The sequence below is a fragment of the Vombatus ursinus genome, unplaced genomic scaffold (genome assembly GCF_900497805.2).
Source record: "Vombatus ursinus unplaced genomic scaffold, bare-nosed wombat genome assembly UNPS02008996.1, whole genome shotgun sequence".
In the NCBI taxonomy this organism is placed as follows: Eukaryota; Metazoa; Chordata; class Mammalia; order Diprotodontia; family Vombatidae; genus Vombatus; species Vombatus ursinus.
Window position 1 is genome coordinate 772,188 of NW_020948774.1, and position 22,794 is coordinate 794,981.

Below are 22,794 nucleotides of genomic sequence, written 5' to 3' on the forward strand. Positions count from 1 at the left end.
TTTCCTCAGGAATGCTTGAAAGTCCCCTATTTCACTGAATGACCATTTTTTACCCTGAAGGCTTATACTCAGTTTTGCTGAGTAGAGTAAAGGTAATTCTTGATCAGGTCGAGTTGGACTCCATGACACCCTTACCACTCGTCCTTTCCAGCTCTGATTTTAATAAGGGCAGAAGGCCTGGAAAACCTGGAGCGGGGCCCCAGGTGTGGCAGCTGGTAGAGGCCAAGGTCAGGAAGTTCTTAGTGGATTGGTGTGAGGGCTGCTTATGGGCACAATACAGCTTTCTGCCTAGAGGGTGAGGAAGGTGCCCTCCAGCATCCAGTACTTCAACCTGCCCTCTAACAAACAGACCAATTATTAAGAACTGGAAAAAACAGCCCCTCTTTCAGGTATCAGAAAAATGCCACATTCGTTCACACTTTTAAAATGCATTTTATTATTGTTTCCAGTCAGTTTACTAAAGACACTAAGTATGAGAGATGAGTGATTAGAAGCAGGGGTGTACAGACCCCCCTAATCTTTGCCCAGGTCCTATGGAAAGGGGTCTGTGACTCCTAGGAGCTAACCTCTCTGAGAAGGGAGCCAGCTTTGGTCTACACTATATAGTTCCATACATGTTCCCTTATGGTCTCCACAGCAGCTGGGGATACACTCAACAGTCTGACAAAGTAAGAGAGAATTCAGGCTGCATTTGAAGGTGGAGAAGAAACCACATTCCAACTCAATCCCCTGAAGGGCTCAAACACAGCTCTTCTCTTCTCTCATGGGAGATTATCAGGGCCAGAATTCACCTAGAAGATGCTTCTACTGCTCCTAACCCCAACCCCTCTCCTTTCACAGGGGCCAGGCCTGGGAAAAGGAGTCAGTTTCTGGAAACATGGCACCAATGAGATGAATGATGGTGATGGGGGCCTAGGAAATTAAGAAACTGCAGGAAGACAGAAAGGGAGGTGGCTATGGTGAAAGGGAGATGTTCAGAAACCATGTTGCTGAAACCACGACTGAACATGACAATTCCACCTTCATTCTTGAAATTTCCCCTCTCCCATCCTGTACAGAGAAAGGACTACACAGCAACAGGCAAAGAATGAGGTGGCAGAATAATGGCTAGTTAAGTACAGAAGTAATTTCTGATGAACCATAGTGTCATACTGGTATGGTGATCCCCTAACCCTACTGCCCTCCCCAAAGATCAGTCAAAGGAGATGAGCTGTGCCTCTCCACTTCCGGGGGCCGGCTGGCCCTGTGATGGGGGCTGCTGAGGCACCGGTGGTGGTGGCTGCTGCAACGGGCCTCCTGGAGGTGCCAACTGGAGGGAAGAAAACCAGATGTTTGTTACCAGACTGCTTACTGACAAAGTACAATTTAGTCAGTCCTCTTTTGCCCAATAAAATATAACTTCATAAAACTTTGGGGGTCCAGGGCATTTACTTGTCTGATGAAAAGCTTTTATTAAGTTCTTACCTGTGCCCAGCCCAAACCCCACTGCTGACAGATTTGAAAGCAGAATGGCTCTGTTATCACTTGGTAGCCTAAAAACTCTTCTTTGTTTGTACCCAAAAATCCAATGAGGTGTTGAGGTCATTTTTAGAATAGTGTTTTTCAAGGTCAAGAAGCCAACAATGGGGGAGACCTGTGGAAAAGACTTACCTGCTGGTACATAGGCTGCTGTCCTGAGAGGTAGGGTTGCTGGGGTGGCATTGCTGGATCCTGGCCGGGGAGGGTAGTCATAAGATTCTAGCGATGAGCAAAGGAAATACTGACCTTAAGAAACTAGCTGAATGATGTGGAAGTATCTTACCCCAATACGTTACCAAGGCCTAGAGGACTAGAAGGGCTTCAAGTATGAGCCCAGGGAAAATTTGAAAAGGCTCTTTAAGATGAATTTTTTGACCACCACAATGCTCAAAAACCATCTACAAAGTGCACTGAACTATCTCAGTGGAGGGTGAGTAGCTGCATTAATGAATAAGATCCTTTTAAGTTTTGAAATATGTGATCAGGCAGAATCAAAAACAGGAAGGGAAAAATGTTAGATGGTAGGAAAAGAAGGGTTCAGATGGAAAAAGATGTTCCACCTGTGCTTAACTCACTTCAACACAGTTTCTATAAAAACTAATGGCCCACGAAGCAGACAGGCACAAACATCCCTCAGTCACTGAAGCTATCCCCCTTCCTAGTCCCTTCAGAGGTTTCTACCTATTTCAGTCCTCAGCTCTCCTCTGAATACTGTAAAGTAGCTCTTCCTAAACTAAAAACCACAACCTCTATACTCAGTTAACCTCTTCTCACCTGCATGCTGTATGGCTGATATCCCATGGAGACGGACTGGTTCCCCATATAGCCCATTGTAGTGGACTGTGGAGGCTGAGAAATGGGAGGGAGGCTCTGTGGGGCCTGAGAGGCAACATTCTGCAAAGGGAAGATAAAAGTGAAGCAAGTTTCCCAGTCATCACTGTGTATGTGTCTACATGTACACACACACACACACACACACACACACACACACACACACACTCTCTCTCTCTCTCTCTCTCTCTCTCTCTCTCTCTCTCTCTCTCTCTCTCTCTCCCTCTCCCCCCCCGGGAAAGTCATAGGACTAATGAGATGGCCACCCTGACTCTTCCAACAATAAAAAAAGAGCTAAACTTTTTGCTTGTTTGATACTCATCTTCTACCTCCTTACCTGATAGCCTTGTGTAGGGGTTGGCTGGTAGGAAGAATAGGCTGGATTTGTTGTGGGCACAGGCTGCCCCTGCTGAGTTGCCTGTCCACCACCTGCCCCTGCCTGGTACATGTACGCGCTCACCATATTAGGATCTGTGGCAGGAAAAAAATGGAGGATTTCGAAGTTTAGCTTTCCTGGTTATGGATCAGCAGCCTAATCACCCTGTGACGCCCAGTCTATTACCTGTGCCAGCCACTGGCATGCTAGGGTAGGGTCCACTGCCTGCCTGTGTGGGCTGGTTCATATATACTGTGTGCATAGGGGAACCCTCCACTGAGCCTGCTGGGCTAAAGGTACCAGGGAAATTCGTAGGGCCAGAAGGCTGGTATATCACCCCACCTGCTGGGGGCATGGCCTGTAGCTGGTAAAGGGAAAAATAAGAGGTTATTAGATATAGAAGGCTTAGCAGAAAATGTTTGATTGGAGACAGGATGAGCAGGTAAACCGATACCTGGGCATAAGGCAAAGAGAAAGCTGGCATCTGTGCTCGCATCTGAATTGTCTGTTTCTGCTGCTCCAGGCGCATCTGCCGCTCCTTTTCCTGCTCCTGTAGACGCTGAATGGCCAACTGCCTTTGCATCTCTAGGTATTCCTGGAGGGGAAGGGCAGGATTGACAAGGCACCCTATACCAGGATCTTTCCTAGGAACTAGGAGTCACAGCACAAACACTGGTGACCTGCAGGGAACTATTAGTGGTATCGGAAGACCCAGGTTTGAATTTTGACTCAAGACACTTACAGGCTGCGAAACCTTACACAAATCATTTAACATCTTTGAGCTTCAGTTTCCTTATCAATGAAATGGGGAAAATACAATATCTACCTTAGAGGGTTTTTTTTTTTTTTGAGGAAAGTACCTTGTAAACCCACTATATGAATGCAAGCTGTGACTCCTACTCTTATAGCTCAGGAAGCAAGGAACAGTAGATCCCAATGTTCTCATCCTTAGCAACACAAGAGGGCATGTCTAGTTTCCAAATCATGGAATCCAGATGTTGAAAGGGACCCAAGGATTCCAACCAAAAGCCTGAGTACACCTTCGGGCCTCCCTGAAGATGCCCCTCTACAACATTCAGGTCATACAGCAGAAATGCTATGGGGGAGGGGGAGTTTTTCCAATTCCTGCGGGGCTGTCCCTCCTGAAGGAGCTCATCCTGCTTCTGCAGGGAGCCCTACCTGCTCCCAGTCCTGAGCCTTCAGGTCAAAGCAGAACATGGCTATTGCCTCTTCTACCCAGTAACTAACCACGGGAAGCTCTCTCATGCCTCTAACAAGCCGTCTTTTCTTTAAGCTAAACATACCCAGGTTTTAGAAAGGACTGGCCCTCTCCATCTGAACATTCTTATTAGGGAAATATTCAGGCCTTGCTCACCTGCTTCTTCTGCCTCATGATTTCCAGTTTCTGGGCCAGCTGGATCTGGCGCTGACGCTCTGCCTCCTCAGCTGCCCGGCGCAGTTTCTCCCTGTGCTCCTCTCGGAGGGCATTGAGTGCTCCCCGGGCATCTCGGATCTGGGCCAGCTTATCTTGGAGTCCTTCATAATACACTGTGGGGGGAGGGGCAGAAAGTATGAACTCCCCTCTAGGTGCATGCCCCCCACACAAATGTGGCTCTATCCTTCAAGGTGATGGAACAATTCTCATCTTGAGTGATGCTGAGCAGAACCTTCCCAGTATAGGCATGGGTCTGGAATGCCTTCCTCTATGCTGTCACTAAGGTCACGATTAGGAGAAGGCAGGCACAGGCAACACCTGGCAGGCACTGCTCCTCTCCACCCTTTCCATAAAGTACAGGCTGACCTTGCAAGTCGTTGGCCAACAGGCTCTGTGGTGCTAAGCCTTCGTGTGAGGCCTCTGCTGAAGAGGCAGCATTCAACACAGGGTGTTCCCAAAGTCCCAGTGTGGTTTTAAGCTATTGGAGTTGCATCTCTCCAACAGGCTCTAATGACCCCCGTGGTGGAGGAAGGGGGAGGGGGAGGGCGATGGCGACAGAGACAGAGACAGACACAGAGAGAGGACTCCCAAGAGGCGATAAGCTTCTGGTCACAAGGACTGTATCTTTGCCCACTTTGTATGCACCATGGTTCCTAGTAGAATATACTACCCTAGAGAGTGCATGTAATAAATACTTGTGGATTAATTGAGCACTGGGCCTGAAGAATAACTAATTTCTTAACTTACATGTGATGTAACTGGACATTCTTTCATCTATGGCAAAACTGGTTGTTGTCTTGAGGAAGAAAAGGAACGGTGACACTCTAACCCAGTCTCCCAGCCCTTGCTCCCAGGGAGGCTGGGAAGGGAAACTAGAGAGGTATACCAGAGACATGACCCTAGGGGTGGTGGAGGCTGAGCTGTCCTATGTTACTATCCCTGAAACAAAACCCCATTTGACCTGCGTTAGTTAAAGCTGACGTGGCATTAGGAAACAAACTTATCAATCTCTATGAGACTGAACAAGTAAAATGGAAAAGACCACTGGATATGACTTCCAACAAAAAGGAATTCCACAATGTCAGATAATATGGATACTGGGGTGTTAGGTTATAGTGGGTAGTAGCGTATGGTTGGAGTGGAGCTCAAGAGAGACCAGAAATCACGTACACCTTCGCTCATCCAGCTGGTTGAGCAGCTCCAGCAGCTGAGGATGCATGTTATTAATAGACTGGAAGAGGGAGAGCACAGCTGAGTCATTGGTGATGCTCCGTCCCCTCATATGGTTGCTCTTCATGCGGTTGACAAAGGTGGTGACAGCATTTTGTAGAGCCTTCAGGAACTGCTCATGGTTCTCCTCGGACTCCCCATTCTGGTACTGCTGCTGCAGACAAGGTGTAGGAGATTGCCAAGTACCACTTATAGCCACCTAAGCTAAGACTTATCAGTCTCAGACTTCCCAGGGCAAGGGACCATTCTATCTAATAGGCCTTCAGAGCACTGTTAACACTAGAGGGAAGCTAATTCCTCTTAAGGCTTTGTGATAAATCCTTTTTTCTCCTTTTATCTCTACAAGGCCCCAGTTCTTGCTCTGATATCTAACAAACCCAGGATGCCAGGGGGAGACTGTCATGGGACAAATGCCCAGGAACTAACATTCCACTTCCCTTGGGGTGGCTCTAGATACAATCTGGACACTGGGGCTCGTCCCAGTGTCCACAGCAGACTCAAACTAACTCTTGAGCCTCCAGTCCATAAGTGACCTTTCAGATCCACTCTAACCACTAGCTCTCACCTTTCACACCAGACCCACCTCCCTCAGTTTCTTGGGGTCAATATTTCTAGCACCCAGTCAGAAATGCAGGGTCACTAAGTGACCTAGATCACACTCCTAGGACTGGAATCAGCTCAGTCCTGATAAGAGGGAGGCCCCAGTGGATTGGTCAGGCCATTCCCCTCACAGAGCACTTCCCTTCTGCTTGTTAGCCTCAGGGGCCATTTTTCAGGGTGCCCAGACCGGGCCGGCGGGCCCCTTGAGGACTGCTTGCTGAGATGGACAACATTTGGAAGCCTATGGGCTGGGCCAAGCAACAGCTTACCTCACTAAAGGGGCCACCGGAGGGAGTTATGGGCTGAGAGTCTGTTTCCGGGAGGGGAGTCTGGAAGAGACCAGAGGTTCAGTGGGGGCCTATCACCTTCAATCTTTCCCTCAAACCCTCCCCCAAGGACAGGACACGTGGACAAGCTGCCGGGGCCACCCTGCTACCTCTAGCATGTTTACTGCGGTGGCATGTCCTTCTGTAGGCTGGGGAGCAGAGTCGGCCAGAGGAGCAGGGGCTGACGGTGTTGGGCTCTTCTGAACTTCTTCCTGCTTCTTCTCCCAGTAGTTCCGGTTGAGGTACCGAGCAAGCTGCAAGAAGGAACGAAAGGAGAAAGTTACTTCTCTGGGCCAGGAAAAAGGAGGAGAGACAGTACAGAACAAGTAGTCAAGCCCCTACCTCAGGGTCAATATCCTCAGCCAAGGGGGCAGATGAGTTCTGGGGATAAAAAGAGGATATTCTGAGACAGTCACTCCCTACAAAGACAACAGGCACACCATAATTAAACATCCACAGTGGAAGGAGACTGAGAACAGATGGAAGCCCATTCCATGGGTGGCAGAGGGCAAGCCCAGGGCTTAGCATACATCACTCCTCCTGCTCCCTCATTCACACCCACAGATCCCTGGGGAGCCTTCTTAACAAGGTGACAGATTCAAACAGTCAACTACAGATTATTTAGCTAACTCACAGCTGTGACCTCACTCCTTTGCTGAAAAATCTCCAAGGGCTGACACTGAATAAAGCCCAAAGTTCCAGTATCCAGCATTCAAAGCTCACAGCTCCCAACTTTTCTCCATCACAGTCTTTTCCCCAACTAGGTTCCTTCAAGCACTCCACATTATAGTCAAATGGAACGACTTTTCATCCCCTGAACAGACACTACACTTTCCCATCCTGGCCTTGCATATGTTCATGACATTCCTCTGCCGAGAACACCCTCTTGACCATCTCTGCTTGCTGGAATCCTATATATCCTTTGAGATCCAGATAAAACATCATCTTCATGAAACCTTCTTGGCCTCCCTTCCTCACTTATCCCAGCTAGAAGCAATGTTCTCTTCCTTTTCATTCATACCCCTTCTTATGGTACTTATCTGACTTGTAATATTTGTGTGCATTTCTTATGTCTTCTACTAAACTGTGGAAAACTTAAGGGTAGGAACCATGGTTTCTTCTTCTTTGCATCTACCTATGGATCCTAATATAATATCCTTCATGTGGTAGTAGACTAAATCTCTAAGGTGCCTTCCAAATCTAAATCCTGATCCAAATCTGATTCCTATGAATGACAAAAAAGAGCAATCAGGTTCAGTAAGGATGAGAGCCTGGGCACACTTGGTGGCTCTGAAATGACTTGTACTCAATGTCTGTCCTTTTGGAGATAGTTCTTTGAGGAAGAAGGCAACTTCACCTCGAAAATGTAAACAAAATAAGACATACCACCCTCCTGACTCTAAAGCAAAGGTTTCAAGTGAGTCTGGTTATACAAAGGGGACCTTACCACAGGAGAAGAATACAAGGTGCTAGCAGGGGGGGCAGATGAGGTCACAGGTGTGGGCTCTGTCTTTGGATACATGGTGTATGTTGTCTTTTGCCTCTGAAATAGAGAGGAAAGCATGGTTTTTCGGGAAAGAGTAATTAGGAAATACAGTGCAAGTGGACAATTCCTTCTTTCAGCCTACCCCTCTGATCAAGTGAATGCCCTTCACCCCAAGCTAACATATCAAGTGAAAACCTGAGGACTCTGTTGGCAGGGGCTGGATCAACAATGCCTCCTCTTTTCGGTGTTAGAGCAGGGTCCCGCCGCTAGGGGCCCCTGCCAGCCTACTCACCATCCTCTCCTTTTCCTCGGCCTCCGACTGTGACAGAGCAATAGCTAGCTGCAGCTCTTCTTCCTCTTGCAGAGCTGTCTCGTCCCTCTTGGGAGGCAACTGGGCACAGGGAGAGCTGGGTAAGAGGCTGATGTCCAGAGAAGACCCTTGGGAAAGTGGGGGGAGCAACGGGGAGAAGGCAGGAGGGAACTGTTGCTTCCCAAGGCCAGGTTGTGGGGAGAAGCTACCACTGGGGAACCCTCGTACCTGAGACTGCTGGGACAGGGGGCTGGTCAGGTACTCTGGAGGCAGCTCTGTTGTGGAGCTAGCTTTACCTTCTGCCTTCCTACGTGGAAAATAGCATAAAAGATTACTGAGTGATAAAAGCCACATATGACACTCTTCACAGTAGCAATTCCCTACCTCCTAAGATGGGATTACCCGTAAAACCAATCCCCAACAATGTATTTCCTAGGTGTTTTCCAGTTATATTAGATAAGATTAGAAAGGTATGAAACAGACTCCACAAGACACAATTGGTCTCATTACTTTTTATCGTCATAGAGGAATAACTAGAACAAGAGCACTTCTTTGTACTGCATACCTTACATATTCTGAAGTGGAACCTCAATTGCTTAATTCTCTGTTCTCCAATTATTAGTGTTTTGGAGCATTTTATATATAGCATTTTACCTCTGTTCACATGATTCTATATGCATTATCTTTATTTGTTACAACAACCCTGAAGGAACAGAGTACAAGTATAAAGAAGTCTAAAACTCAAAAAGGATAGGGGATTTGTTGTCACTATGTGACAACTTTTCAAACTATTTTTATTTCAATTATTTTAACAATTTGGGGTATCAGTACCAGATTTCAAACTATGAAGCAGTAATCATTAAAACAATTTGGTTCAGCAGGCAGTTGAGATGAAGAAATTAAAGCAATCTATAGTCATGTGAAAAAATGTTCTAAATCACTATTGATTAGAGAAATGCAAATCAAAACAACTCTGAGGTACCACATCACACCTATCAGATTGGCCAATATGACAAAACAGGAAAATGATAAATGTTGGAGAAGATGTGGGGACACTGGAACACTAATGCCTTGTTGGTGGAGTTGTGAACTGATCCAACCATTTTGGAGGGCTATTTGGAACTATGTCCAAAGGGCTATAAAAATGTGCATACTGTTTGACCCAGCAATAGCACTTCTAGGTCTGTATCCCAAAGAGATCATAAAAAATGGGAAAAGGACCCACAGGTAATATTTATAGCAGCTCTTTTTGTGGTGGCAAAGAATTGGAAATTGACGGGATGCTCGTAAACTGGAGAATGGCCGAACAAGTTGTAGTATATGAATGTAATGAAGCACTATTGTGCTATAAGAAATGATGAGCAGGCAGACTTCAGAAAAACCTAGAAAGACCTGTATGGTCTGATGCTCAGTGAAGTGAGCAGAACCAGGAGAACGTTGTACACAGTAACAGTTACTTTGTGTGATGACTAACACTGATAGACTTAGCCCTCCTCAGCAATGCAAGGATCTAACACATCTCCAAAGGCCTCATGATGGAAAATGCTATCCACATCCAAAGAAAGAACTATGGAGTTTGAATGCAGATTGAAGCATACTATTTGCTATTTTTTTTCTTCTGTTGTGTTTTGTTTCCTCTTTCTGGTGGTTCCTCCTATTGGTTCTAATTCTTACTAACAACATCACTAATATGAAAATATGTTTAATAAGAATGTATATGTATAGCCTATCTCAGATTGCATGCCATCTTGGGAAGGGAGCTGGGGAGGGAGGGGGAGAAAAATTTAAAACTCGAAAGTTTATGAAAGTGATTGCTGATAATTCAAAATAAATTAATTTATAAAAATATTTAAAGAAAAACTGGATGACAGCGTGGCAGAAATAAATATAAGCTCCAAATGGATATATGACTAAAATATTAAGCCATCATATATTAGAGGAGGAAGGAGGAAATGACCTTTCAGATCCAATGGGAGGGGAAAAGTTCATGACTAAACAAGTAATAAAGAGTATTATTCAAGTTAAATGGACAATGTTGATTATATAAAATTAAAAAGTTTTTGCACACACACAAACATCTAATGTAGTAAAAATTAGAAGCTAAAGAATTAAACGGGAAAAAATCCTTTTAAAAAATTCTTTGATAAAGATCTCATTTCCGAGATAAGGACCTGATTCAACTGTAGCAGATTAAGAACCATTCCCCAAAAGAAAACTGGTCAATGGATATGAATAAGCAGTTTTGCTAAGGAAGAAATCAAGGCTATCAACAATCATGTGAAAAATTCATCTAACTCACTAAAAATCAGTGAAATGAAAATTTAAGCAACTTTGAGTTTCCAAGGATAAATGTTGGAGGAGCTGTAAGAACACAGGTATGACAATGCTCTAGTGTAGTGCTTCTTAAACTATGGGCTGGGGTCATGAAGAATCACTAAAGGAGTTGTGAGTGGAAAAAGTTTAAAAAGCCCTACATGGAGTGTGAATTAAATGATCCAGTCATTCTGGAAAGCCATTCTAAACTAAGCCCACAAAGTTACCACAACGTACAGACCTACTTTTTGACCCAGCTATACCACTAGGCCTATATCCTCAAAGAAATCAAAGAAGGAAGGAAAGGATTTTAATGTAGAAAAGTATCTACAATAGCTCTTCTTGTGGTCACCAAAATTTGGAAACTATAGGGCTGTCCTATGGGGAGGAATGAGTTGTATATGAAGGATTAGCTAGAATAATACCACAATCTTGTATTATATACCTTACACTTGTATTGGCATCTTACCCCTGTTCCTAAATTGTGTAATATGAAAGGAATGGATTATTATTGTGCCATAAGAAATAATGAAATTCAATCTCAGAAGGAAATGGGAAGGTTTTTATAAACTGATACAGAGTGAACTTTATTAGAAGAATAATTTATACAATTAGAACAACTACAACAAAGCTAAGATTAGAAGGGAAATAGTTAACTGAAGAAAAATCTCTGCAGCAAATAAATTAATTAAATGTAAAAGAATAAGAGCCATTCAAAGACTTGTAAATTGAGGAGATGCCCATCAACTGGGGGAATGACTGAACAAGTTGTAGAATATGATTGTGCTATAAGAAATGATGAGAGGGGTGGTTTCAGAAAAACTTGTAAAGACTTATATCAACTGATGCAAAGTGAAGTGAGCAGAACCAGGAGAACATTGTATAAAGTGACAGAAATATTATAAGAATGAACAACTGAAAGACTTGGCTACTCTGATCACGCCAATGATCCAAGATGATTCTGAAGGACCCATGATGAAAAAATGCTATCCACTTCCAGAAAGAGAACTGATGAATTCTGAGTGCAGATTAAAACATACCTGTAATTGGGAAATATTTAACAAAACAAATAAAATATATTTTAAAAAAAGACTAAGCCATAAATGGTCTAATGATACAGATAAGCAGTTTTAAAGGTAAGAGAGCAAGGCTATCTCCAACCATATGAAAAAATGCTTCAAAATACTAATAATTAGAGAACAGAGAATTAAGCAATTGAGGTTCCACTTCATAATCAGTCAATCCATAATCATTTGTTAAGCACCTAATGTGGCAGGCAGTGGTGCTAAGTACTGGACCATAACCCATCAGATTAACAAAGGTGAGGAAAAAAAAAAGATAGGAAGAGCTACAGGAAAACAGGTACACTGATGCACAGTTGGTGGAGCTATAAATTGGTCCAGTCTTCTGGAAAGCAATTTGGAACTGTGCACAAAAATTACCAAAGAGTGCATGAGCTTTGACCCAGCTATACTACTGCTAGGCAAATACAACAAAGAGATCAAAGAAAGATGAAAAGGTCCTATATGTATAAAAATATTCATGGTAGCTCTTTTTGTGGTGGCAAAAAGTTGTAAACTTGATCAGTGTGCTCAATTAGGGAATAGTTGAACAAACTGTGTTATATGAATGTAATGGAATATTATTGTGCTGTAAAAAATTAGGGAAAAAGTGGTATCAAAGACTTGTGTGAAGTAATACAGAATTAAGTGAGCAAAATAAGAATAAAACAATTTTCAGACTTAAGAATGCTTATCACCTAAATAACCAATCATGCTTCCAGTCAACTAATAAAGAACGCTTCTCACCTCATGTCAGAAATGATGGACTAATATACAGAATAAGAAATGCATTTTTGGATGTGACCAATGAAGGAATTTGTTTTGCCAGACTAGACAGATGTGTATTGGGGGGATTTCTTTTTCTTTTCTATTTAAAAAATTTGTTCAGTTGAAGGTAGGTGGGTGTTCTTGGCATTGGGAGGGACGGATTAATAATTTTTAAAAATACCTGTTACCTAGAGAATTAAAAAACAATTTGGGGTAAAGGATCATAAGATCTAGACCTTAGAGATCAAGTCTAACCCTCTCATTCTGCACTTGGGTAGTTGGTACAGGGATTGTTGATGAGGAAACAGGAAGAGAAAGGGTAATGTGTTCCAGGTCATATAATAGCACTCACAGTCATTAGAGTAGATCATTAAACTCTCTATGGCACCCTGCCAGCCATTAAGATTTCCTGCAATTCATCAGCATCACCACAGTTAGTGATAGAATTGGAACAAAAATCCAAGTCTCCTAACTTCCAGGCTAGGGCTTTTTCTACTATACCCCACTACCTTGATCTAAGTCTTGCCTCATGTTGCTCAACTACAGTGAATACAGCCAATCCCTTCCTGAGTTATAGGGAGTTCATAAGAGTCAAAATGAAAACACCTTTCTCAGGCAAGTGACAATCTCTCTGTTCTCAGTTTCCTCACCTATAAAATGAGGTTGGATTAAAACTAGGTAACGTCTAAGGTATCTTCCAATGCTAATATTCTATAATTTTGTCGTGCAGGAAAACCAAGTTCTAGGCAAACACTGGCTCTCCAAGACAGAGCCATTACAGCTTAATGAAGGAAGGAATCCATGAAAAGATGACACATGGGAACAAAGGAAACTCACTTGTTCAGCAGTTCATAGCAAGGCTCACACACTCGTACTTCCTTTTCAATGCCAAACTTGGGAATGGTGGAGCACTTAGAGGAACATTTCCCACAAAAGATTTGTCCACATGCCCGGCAGTGATGCTGCAAATAAGAGGTGAGGGGGACAATCAGAAATGTGTTTTACTCCCCATCTTACCCAACACAAAAGCACAAATTGGCCATCTCCCTCAGCTAAGAACATACTTACTTTCCGTGTCATCACCCCAAATTGCACTCTGCATCTGTGACATTCTTCAGCATCAACCCAATCAGGAGCCTGGGAAAGAGACAGAATCAGATATTCCATGAGTGACAAAGCTAGACAGCCCCATCCCTCTTCCTGCTCTGCTAAATTCAGCATCTAGTGCTGAAACAACAGCACTGGGTGAAAACTCTCAACTCCCAATTAAGCCAGGAGTGGGGGCAGAGCCAAGATGGCAGAGTAAAAGCAGTGACTTGCTTGAGCTCTCCCCCAAACCCCTCCAAATACCTATAAAAAATGGCTCTAAACAAATTCTAAAGCAGTAGAACCCACAAAAAGACAGAGTAAAACAAATTTACAGTCCAAGACAGCTTGGATGGTTGATCGGAAACGTATATCGTGCCGGGCGGGGAGAGTAGCACAGTTTGGCATGGGTGCTCAGGCAAGGCAGGCCTCATAGGACTGAATCGTAGACAGCTGTGGCAGTTTCCAGACTTCTCTACCCATAAACAGCCAAAGACAACTTAGAAGGTCAGTAGGAAAAGTCTGTGACCACGGTGAGAGAGAAGCTCAGTCCAAGCCCCAGTCCCTGAGCTCGGCTCCAGGGTGGCAGCTGCTTCCAGAACTTCCTGCCCACAGACTGAAGGGGAATCCAGTGGCTGATCAGAGGGGGATTATAGAGATCTCTCTGCTGGTGCGGGATTCTCTTGCTTTGCCCCTGCTTAGATCTGGGTCACAGTTCTGGGTGGCAGTCCTGGGGCTAGGAGGAGCTGGCGTGGTGGAGCTTATAGTGGCGGTGGAGAGGGAATCCTCCTCACAGTTCCAAGGCAGAAAAGAGTGCTTGTGGTCACTCACAGACCAGAGCACAGGCCAGGAAAGAGTAAACACCTCGCCCTTGATCATAGCACCTTGGAAGAACTGAAAATTTACAGGTCCCTAGAAGTATATCTGAAAACAGCTGCACAAAATCCCTGAAGCTTGGGATAGTACATTCTCCACACTGGAAGCAGACCCCTACCTTAACAAAGAGTTAATAACTCAAGTAATTGGCTGGGATCATGAGCAAGCAGCACATAAAGAGAGAGATCATAGAATCTTACTTTGGTGACAAAGAAGATCAAAACATACAACCAGAAGAAGACAACAAAGTCAAAGCTCCTACATTCAAAGCCTCCAAGAAAAATATGAATTGGTCCCAGGCCATGGAAGACCTCAAAAAGGATTTTGAGAACCAATAAAGCTGGGGCAGCTAGGTGGCGCAGTAGATACAGCACCGGCTCTGAAGTCAGGAGGACCTGAGTTCAAATCCCGCCTCAGACCAAACACTTGACACGTCCTAGCTGTGTGACCTTGGGCAAGTCACTTAACCCCAATTGCCTCACTTAAAAACAAAACAAAACAAAAAAAGAGAACCAATAAAGCTAGGAAAGAATGCATGGAAAATTCAGAGTGTAGGAAGAAGTGTAGTTCAAATGAGCAAAGGGACTGTTTACTCCTGTCAACTAAAACCAGCAGCCTAGGAGAAAGGCAGAGTCACTGAGGCCTAAAGGATTATGTTTCAGAGGGGAAAAAAAAAAGGGCCCCAAATCCAAGAGATCCCTTCTTTTTGCAAGGATTGGGAATTCAAGACATTTTAAGGCTCTGAATAAATTTTAATTTAGGGTCTAAACCACACTACCACTAGCCGCAATTTCATAAGTGCCATAGATTTTGTATGGTATCCAATCATAACTCTTTACTATATTCCTGTAAAGAGATTAAAACAGCTGCATGTTCTATCTATGAATTGGCCACAACAACTTCTGCATGACTAGAAATTTAAATCTTTGAAGGAAATACCACACACATAATACTGTTAAGAAAGAAACACACAGCACCCCACCTCCCCATCCCACAACCCAGTTTTAAGAGTCAACACTTCTCTCCTCAATTCAGCCTAAGTCCTAGATCTGAGAACTCACCCTTTCTGCAGCAAACATAGCATCACTCTCCTTGAATTCTGGGAAAACATGACCTGTAGAAATGAGAATATACATTGCACACACCAAAAAAATACCCCAACAGTAGTTTTATAAAGCAAAGGCTAGAATTAGAAATCCTAGGTTTGCTATCTGACCTACTATATTATATGTGACCTATAGCAAGTCATTGCCCAATCTTGACGTCTGGCATGATCATACTGAGAAGGTGCCAAGGGTCCCTTCTTCTTTCTCTGCTCTTCCCATGCTCTTTAGCATACAAAGGATGAGCTTTTCCTAATTAGTTCACCTACTATCTTACATTACAGAAGGTATGTATGACATAGATACCCAAAGAGTTTTCTATAGGCATTAATTAGGTTTCTGAAGTTACCTATTTTATAATAAGTGGTGCGGTAAGTACAGCACTGGGCCTGGGGTCAGGAAGACTTGAGTTCAAATTCAGCTTTATATACTCATATACATATATAACCCAGAGCAAGTCACTTAACCTCTGTTTGCCTCAGTTTCCTCAACTGTAAATTGGGGGAATAATAGTACCCACCTCAAAAGGTTGATGTGAGATTTAAATGAGAGAATATTTGTAAAGGTGCTAAGCTCAGTGCTTGGCACATAGCAGGCACTTTATAAGATGCTTATTCCCTTCCTTCTCCTTATAATAAACTGTTCTTCAATCTTCCAGGGTCTCACTCCTCCAATTCATCCCACAAATCACTACCAGACTATTTTTCCTATCACAACTGTCATATCGAAACTGACAGTGACTCAGACTTATAACAGAGCCTCAATTACCATATCACATTTGAACTCTACCTAAATTCAAGACCTTTCATAAACTGGTCCTCCCTACCTGATTTCCCACTACTCTCTAACACAGATCTTCCTTTGCTTTCGCTGTGTACCCCTCCCCACAAACATATCATGTTAATTCCCAAACTTCCTCCTCCTCCTAGTGGCCTTAACCTAGAATGTACTCCCACCTCTCTGAATTCTCCCAAATTTAAAACCTCTAATCTCTTCACACATCTCCTGCCATAATTTACCTTCCACCTTCATGATCTGGTAGGTGTCCTGCACTACCTTATACTTGGGCTCATTTCGGAATGCATGAGCCCAAGCCTGGATCAGGTAGAGGATTTTGTTACGGACATTTACTTCCACTTGCCTCTGCAGAGAAAAGAGGAGGCAGAGATCAGTAAAACCAAATGGAGATGAAGCATGCCAGGGAAAGGAGCTTCAGGATAGAGGAACAGATGAGAAATCCAATATTCCAAAGGAACAGGACTTTACAAATGAGGAAAGGGGAAGGGAGATTTCCTACATGGCTAAGAAATGTCCAGCTGTTTTAAGCACTTCCCTGAGGGCTTGTCTTATGAATATATAAAAAGGAAGCAAGTAACCAAATCCTACTCAAACAGTAGGATAATTCCCAAATTGCTTCAATTCTTCAGATCTTAGCACTCATAGTCATTAAAGTCAATCACGAAACTTCCTATGGGACCCTTCCCAGTCACTAAGCTTTCCCTCAATTCATCAGCATCACCACAGTCTTTCACCACTTCAGATTTCTAACACACAGTTCTCCAACCCAACCAAGTTTTGCATCAGTGAAACTCTGAACCTCCAAGGTCGAGCTGCCCGCTACCAGGAGAGGATCAACAGCTTTCCAGAGCCTGGGTGCTTAGGAAGCTGCAGGCAACTTAGCTTAGCAGTGCTTCTTCTACTCCCCTCTAGTCCCAGCCAGTCTTAGAGGTTTTGCCATCATCAGCTGATCCTGGCATCATCACTGCATACCACATGACCAGCTGTTCTGGAAACTCTCCCAGGAAACAGAGCAAGTGCCAAGTGCTGAGAGCTCCAATTTCAACCAGGTCACAGCACTGCCAAATCTTCAGTCTATGTATCTATCAAGGAGCTGCCTCTAACAGTAAATTCTGAAGCAGTGAAAAAGCCGAGGGGAATGGCTTCAGGGAGGGACCACAAGAAACCTCAACCTGGGCTTCAGTCTCTCAGACTCTTATTTCAGTAAGAATACCCTCCATACACAACTTACTAAGTAACATACCAGCTTAGTGACAAATAATGATGCAAATGGAGACAATTAGCTGGAAGAGTCAAGTAAATAATTCCTTCAGTTCCTTAAGCCAAATCAGAACCTGCAAACAGCAAAAATGCCCAAAGCATTATCACTCTAAGTCTGTAATCATAAAGGTGGGTAGCAAAGGCTCAGGTCTGGGCAGTGGGCGCCTAACTGGTCTCCCTGCTGGTATCTCCCCTCTCCTATCCATCCTCTACACAGCTACTAAACTGATAGTCCTAAAACACATATATGAATGTAATTCTAATGAAAAAGTCTTCAGTGTCTTTTCATTGCCTCTAGGACAGGGACTTTTAACCATTTTTGTGTCTTACCAGAATGTTCTTAAATGCATAAAATACATAGGATTACAAAAGAAACCAATTATGCCAAAATACAATTATCAAAATATTGTTTAAAAGTTCGTTAAGAAACTCCTCTACTTTTCCTGTCTTATTTTATATGCAGCTATTCCCTATACATGCCATCTCCCTTCTCCGTGGTTCTGCACAGATGGTCCCCCAAGCCTGCAATGCACTTCTTCCTCACCAACGCTGACAAAAACACTTGGCTTCTTCCAAAGGAGAGCTTAAGTGTCACTCCCTACATACATATGGCCTTTTTTCATACCCAATTACATAGCCTCTCCCTCCTGGAATTACTTTGAATGGATTCTTCTGTGTACATGGGAGTTTCTCCCCCAGAGACCATAAGCTCCCCAAAACAACTCTACTTTTGTCTTTGTGACCCAAGTGTCTTGTAAACAACAGGCACTCACTAAATGTTAATTGAATTGAAGCAAGAGTTCAGCAGCCATCAGTCTAGATTAGCATGCTTGAAACAATCAGTTGGTGCCCAGCTCTAGGTTGGGGGTTGTGAATCAGTCACAAAAAGTGGGTCATACTGCAAAGAGCACATAGATTACCTAGGTCACTGTGTATGCACAATGTCGAACACAGTCTTCCTTCTCTCCTCCAACCTAGACAGTAATTATCATCAAAAGTAGAGCACCTGACTAAAAGAAGAGCTATCAGGTTAGCCTGCTAGAAACTTAGCCATAAAGACCTTAAAAAGGGGAACCCCCTTTGGATCGTGCCAGCAGAGCATCCGTTTTACAAATACTTCTCCAGGAAGCTCTTACCTTGAGCAGCTCTTTTAGCTCTTCCATTGTCTGTTTGTTGGCTACCTCATCATGAACTGTCTGACCACAGTTCTTGACAACAGATTCCATAACCTGTCATGGGAAAGAAGCCCAAAAGATGGGATGGGAACATTTCATTAAGACAAAAAACTACAGTAATTCCTCTCCTACAGGCCCAGTGGCTTAAAAGGCAAACTCCTACCAGTCCTCTCTCCTTAGGTCTGTGAGAGGCCAAAATAGTAATTTTATTCCTTTGAATTAGGCAGCCATACAATGTCTGCAAGAGTTCCCACTGATTCCCTATAGTATTAGCAAGAAAGCCCACATGAATCATCTCGTAGGTATTTATTACTAGAAACAGGTCTGTTATTTACATCTGGAGAAAACAAGACAGAAAAATAATTCCCCCTCCCTGCAGGTCACAAAGTAAGTGGCACTGCTAAGAATCGAGCTCCTTCCTGTTCATGTTTGTGCTCAACAGAAAACTGCTCTCTGCTGGGTGCCTCCCAGAGACAATGAAGCAGATGTAGGGCTTTCCTCATCTGTATGCCTTCCAAAAGACAGGGAGAAACTTTGTAAGTTGTAAAAGCCTAGGTCAGACCTCACTGGGATATAGTGGTTGCTAATTACCTCTAGGGCATAGAGGGCCACATGTGGATTCTTGTCATTGACTTTTTTCTTGATGGAACTTACTGCATATTTTGCTCTGAAAGGAAAGGGCATTAAGTAAGCAGGACAGAAATGAAAAAGAAACACATCCTTAGCAACTAAAGAAATTGCAACACAAGCCTAGGCACATTTATCTACCTGGTTCTTATAGAGTGGCAAAGAATTAAGCAACTACATAGTTTTTACCAGTGTTGATAAAAAAATCAGAAGAATTATTTGTAACTGTCCCAAGATCTTAATTGTACCAGCAAAACAAATCATGAGATTATTTTAAAATAAATTGTACTGCATAATTGCACATGTAGAACCACTATCAGATTGTTTGTCATCTTGGGGAGTGGGGAAGGGAGGGAACGAGGGAGAAAAGTTTGAACACAAAATCTTTCAAAAACTAGGTACTGAAAATTGTCTCTGCATATAACTGGAGAAAACAAAATACTATTAAACAATAAAAATTGTACTGATGTCTTTGTTTTTATAAGTCATTTCTGGATATAACTGACAACTCCTCATCCAACTCCAGAACTGGACATCCTTTGAAACAAAGAAAAATAATTAAGCAAAAATATCAAAAACAGGTACTGTATCTGAAAATGTATGTAATATTCTATCCCTATAGTCCCTTGTGCATGTTTCATTGTCCATTTTCTGGGACCAAAATTGGTTATTAAAATCAGAAGGAATCCAGCTTCCTTCTAGTGATATATATATATATGTTAAGCACTGGGGATACAAAAAGAGGCAAAAGACAGTCCCTGCCCTCAAGGAACTTATGCTCCAACGGGGAGACAGCAAGTAACAAATATATACAGAGTAAGCTATTTATATGATAAATAGGAAATAATTAACAGAGAGCAGGCACTGGAATTAAAAGGGATGGGGAAAGGCTTCCAGTGGAAGATGGGATTTTAAGAAAGCCAGGGACGATAAGAAATGACGAACAGGCAGACTTCAGAAAAACCTGGAAAGACTTGTATGGTCTGATGCCGAGTGAAGTGAGCAGAACCAGGAGAACCGTGATCCTGGAGTTTACTGAGTAAGGTAGTGACATAGTCAGACCTGTGCTCTGGGAAAATCACTTTGGTAGCTGAATGGAAGATGACTGGAGGGGGGAGAGAGATTAGCAGGATGTTGCAATAACAGTGTCAGAGTAGAGAAGTGGGAAATTGAAAGACCTCGGCACATGGCAACTGTGCGTGCATTGTGCATATGCATGTATTAGAGAGCAGTTCAGGATAACTTCAAGGCTTCAAGCCTGAGGGTCTTTGAGAATGGTGTCCTCTATAGTCAAAGGGAGGGTAGGAGAAGAGTTTAGAGGAAAAGACAACAGAGTTCAGTTTTGGACATCTTGAACTTAAAATGTCTACTGGAAATCTAGTTCAAGTTGTCTGAAAGGCAGTTGGAAATATAAGATTGGAGGTCAGCAGAGAGTTTGGGGCAGGATAGGTAGATTTGATTATTATCAGCAAAGAGATGGTAACTAAATCCACAGGAGCTGATGAGATTACCAAGTGAGGCAGTATAGAGGGAAAAGAGAAGAGGACCCAGGACAGAACACTGAGGGACACCTAGGGCTGGAGGGCATGGTCGTGAGGAGGATTCCAAAAAGGAAACAGAGAGTGGACAGATACATAAGAGAACCAGGAGAAAAGAGTATCAAAGGAAGAGAGAGTGATCAACTCGTCAAAGGCTGCAAAGAGGTCAAGGAGAACGAGGACTGAGAAAAGGCCATTGGTTTTGGGGGAACTAAGAGATCATTAGTAACTTTGGAGAGAATGGAATGATAAGGTCAGAAGCTGGACTGTAAGGGGTTAAGAAAATAGTGAGAGGAGAGAAAATGGAGGCACCTCTTGTAGACAGCTTTTTTGAGGAGTTTAGCTACAAAAGGCAGAAAAGATATGGGATGAAAGTGGGGATAAAAGAAGGGTCAAGTGAAGGTATTTTCAGAAGGGGGGAGACATAGCAAAGAAATGAGAAGGAAGACTGAAAATAAATCAAACACGGGGGATAACGGAGGAGGTAATCTTTTGGAGGAGATGGAATTGAATGGGATCATTTGTACAGGTAGAGAAGGGTTAGCCTTGGTAAGGAGTAAGGCCAATCAATTTTTTCTGTAAAATATGGGATGAGGTTCTCAGCTGAGAGAGCAGGGGGAGAGGAAAGCCATAGGAGATGTGAGGAAGGATGAAGAGGTTTGGAAGAGCCTCTGTGGAGAGAGAGAGTGAGCTGTAGCTGTGCATACTGTTCTGGTTTTGCTCATTTCACTCTGCTCCAGTTCATAAGTCTCCCTATTCTGCTCAGAATTTCTCATCTTTCTCTCTCTCTTTTTTTTTTAGTGAGGCGATCGGGGTTAAGTGACTTGCCCAAGGTCCCACAGCTAGTACGTGTCAAGTGTTTGGTCTGAGGCCGGATTTGCACTCAGGTCCTCCTGACTTCAGGGCCGGTGCTCTATCCACTGAGCCACCTAGCTGCCCCCTCATCTCTCTCTTAGAAAAAGCCATCTACACACACTGCCTTCACTTCTGCTCTTAGTCACTCCTCGACCCTTTGCCTCTTGGCTTCTGTTGTCACTGAAATGAAACTGTTCTCTTCAAAGTTACCAAATGACCTCCTAAGTGTACAATCTGCCTTGACTTGTCTGTTCCATCTGACATGAGGGACCACCTTCTCCTCTTGAATACTTTTTCTTCCCCAGTTTTTATGATACTACTTATTCCTGCTTCTCCTAATTGGTCCTTTAGTCTCTTTCACTGATTCATTTGTTTCATGCTTCATAAGTGTTGGTATACGGCACTGGGCCCTCTTCTCTTCTTTCTCTGCACTTACTTGGTGACCTCCAGCTGCCAAGGGTTTAATCATCATCTCAATGAAGATGACTCCCAAATTTACACATCTAACTACAGTCACTCTCCAGAGGGCCAGTCCTTCATCATCAACTGCTTTTTGGATATCTTGAATGGGGATGTCCACAGGCATCTCAAAATGAATATGCTCAAACAAAACTCATTCCTCTTCTGAGCTTCCTTATTTCTTTCGAGGGCAGCAATCTCATTCCAGGCTCTCATGTTTGAAATCTCAACTTCTCACTATCTCTTACCCTACATATAGAATTAGCTATCAAATCTTGCTATGTCTGTCTCTACAACACCTCTCCAAACTGTGCCTTGCCCATTATTCGCATATTCACCATCTAAATTCAGGCTCTCATCACCTCTTACCTGGAGTATTGCAAAAGACCTCTAATTAGTCTCACAGACCCAAATCTCTCCCCTACTCCAAAACATTCTCCATAAAGCTGCCAAAGTGATCTTGCATACATGCAGGTCTTACACTGTTACTACCCTCCTCAACAAATTCTAGTTGTTCCCTATCACCTTTAGGATTAAATATTAACTCTTCTCTTTGGCTTTTAAAGTCCTTCACAAGCTGGTCCGACTTCTCTTGCCAGCTTCATTAACCGATCTAGCCAAACTAGCCTTCCTGCTGTTTTCCACATGACCCTCCTTCTACCATCCCTATGATAATGCACTGGCCATCCAGCATGCCTGGAATGTACTCTCTCCTCAGATTCACTTGAGCTGAATCTTGAAAGAAGAAAGAAATCCCTTCCTT

General features: G+C 43.3%; 1 protein-coding gene across 5 annotated transcripts in view; it reads right to left on the reverse strand.

Annotated features, from left to right (window-relative positions):
• Positions 1-412: 412 nt before the first annotated feature.
• The window catches only part of HGS (hepatocyte growth factor-regulated tyrosine kinase substrate), a 60,043-nt gene continuing 37,661 nt past the window's right edge, over positions 413-22,794 (reverse strand). For 2 of the 5 annotated variants that reach the window (XM_027850088.1, XM_027850086.1), the window contains exons 3-22: positions 19,144-19,219; positions 18,514-18,606; positions 16,339-16,462; positions 15,278-15,330; positions 13,323-13,391; positions 13,092-13,216; positions 8,341-8,419; positions 8,095-8,193; positions 7,764-7,859; positions 6,659-6,697; positions 6,427-6,570; positions 6,260-6,319; positions 5,331-5,544; positions 4,101-4,273; positions 3,180-3,320; positions 2,912-3,089; positions 2,687-2,820; positions 2,293-2,412; positions 1,651-1,737; positions 413-1,309 (exon numbers count right to left, since the gene is read on the reverse strand). In XM_027850088.1, coding sequence (XP_027705889.1) covers positions 1,193-1,309; positions 1,651-1,737; positions 2,293-2,412; positions 2,687-2,820; positions 2,912-3,089; positions 3,180-3,320; positions 4,101-4,273; positions 5,331-5,544; positions 6,260-6,319; positions 6,427-6,570; positions 6,659-6,697; positions 7,764-7,859; positions 8,095-8,193; positions 8,341-8,419; positions 13,092-13,216; positions 13,323-13,391; positions 15,278-15,330; positions 16,339-16,462; positions 18,514-18,606; positions 19,144-19,219 — 2,221 coding nt within the window. In that variant the 3' untranslated portion in view covers positions 413-1,192. The remainder of the gene's footprint in view (positions 1,310-1,650; positions 1,738-2,292; positions 2,413-2,686; positions 2,821-2,911; positions 3,090-3,179; positions 3,321-4,100; positions 4,274-5,330; positions 5,545-6,259; positions 6,320-6,426; positions 6,571-6,658; positions 6,698-7,763; positions 7,860-8,094; positions 8,194-8,340; positions 8,420-13,091; positions 13,217-13,322; positions 13,392-15,277; positions 15,331-16,338; positions 16,463-18,513; positions 18,607-19,143; positions 19,220-22,794) is intronic. The other 3 variants (XM_027850090.1, XM_027850087.1, XM_027850091.1) reach the window with 3 other exon arrangements.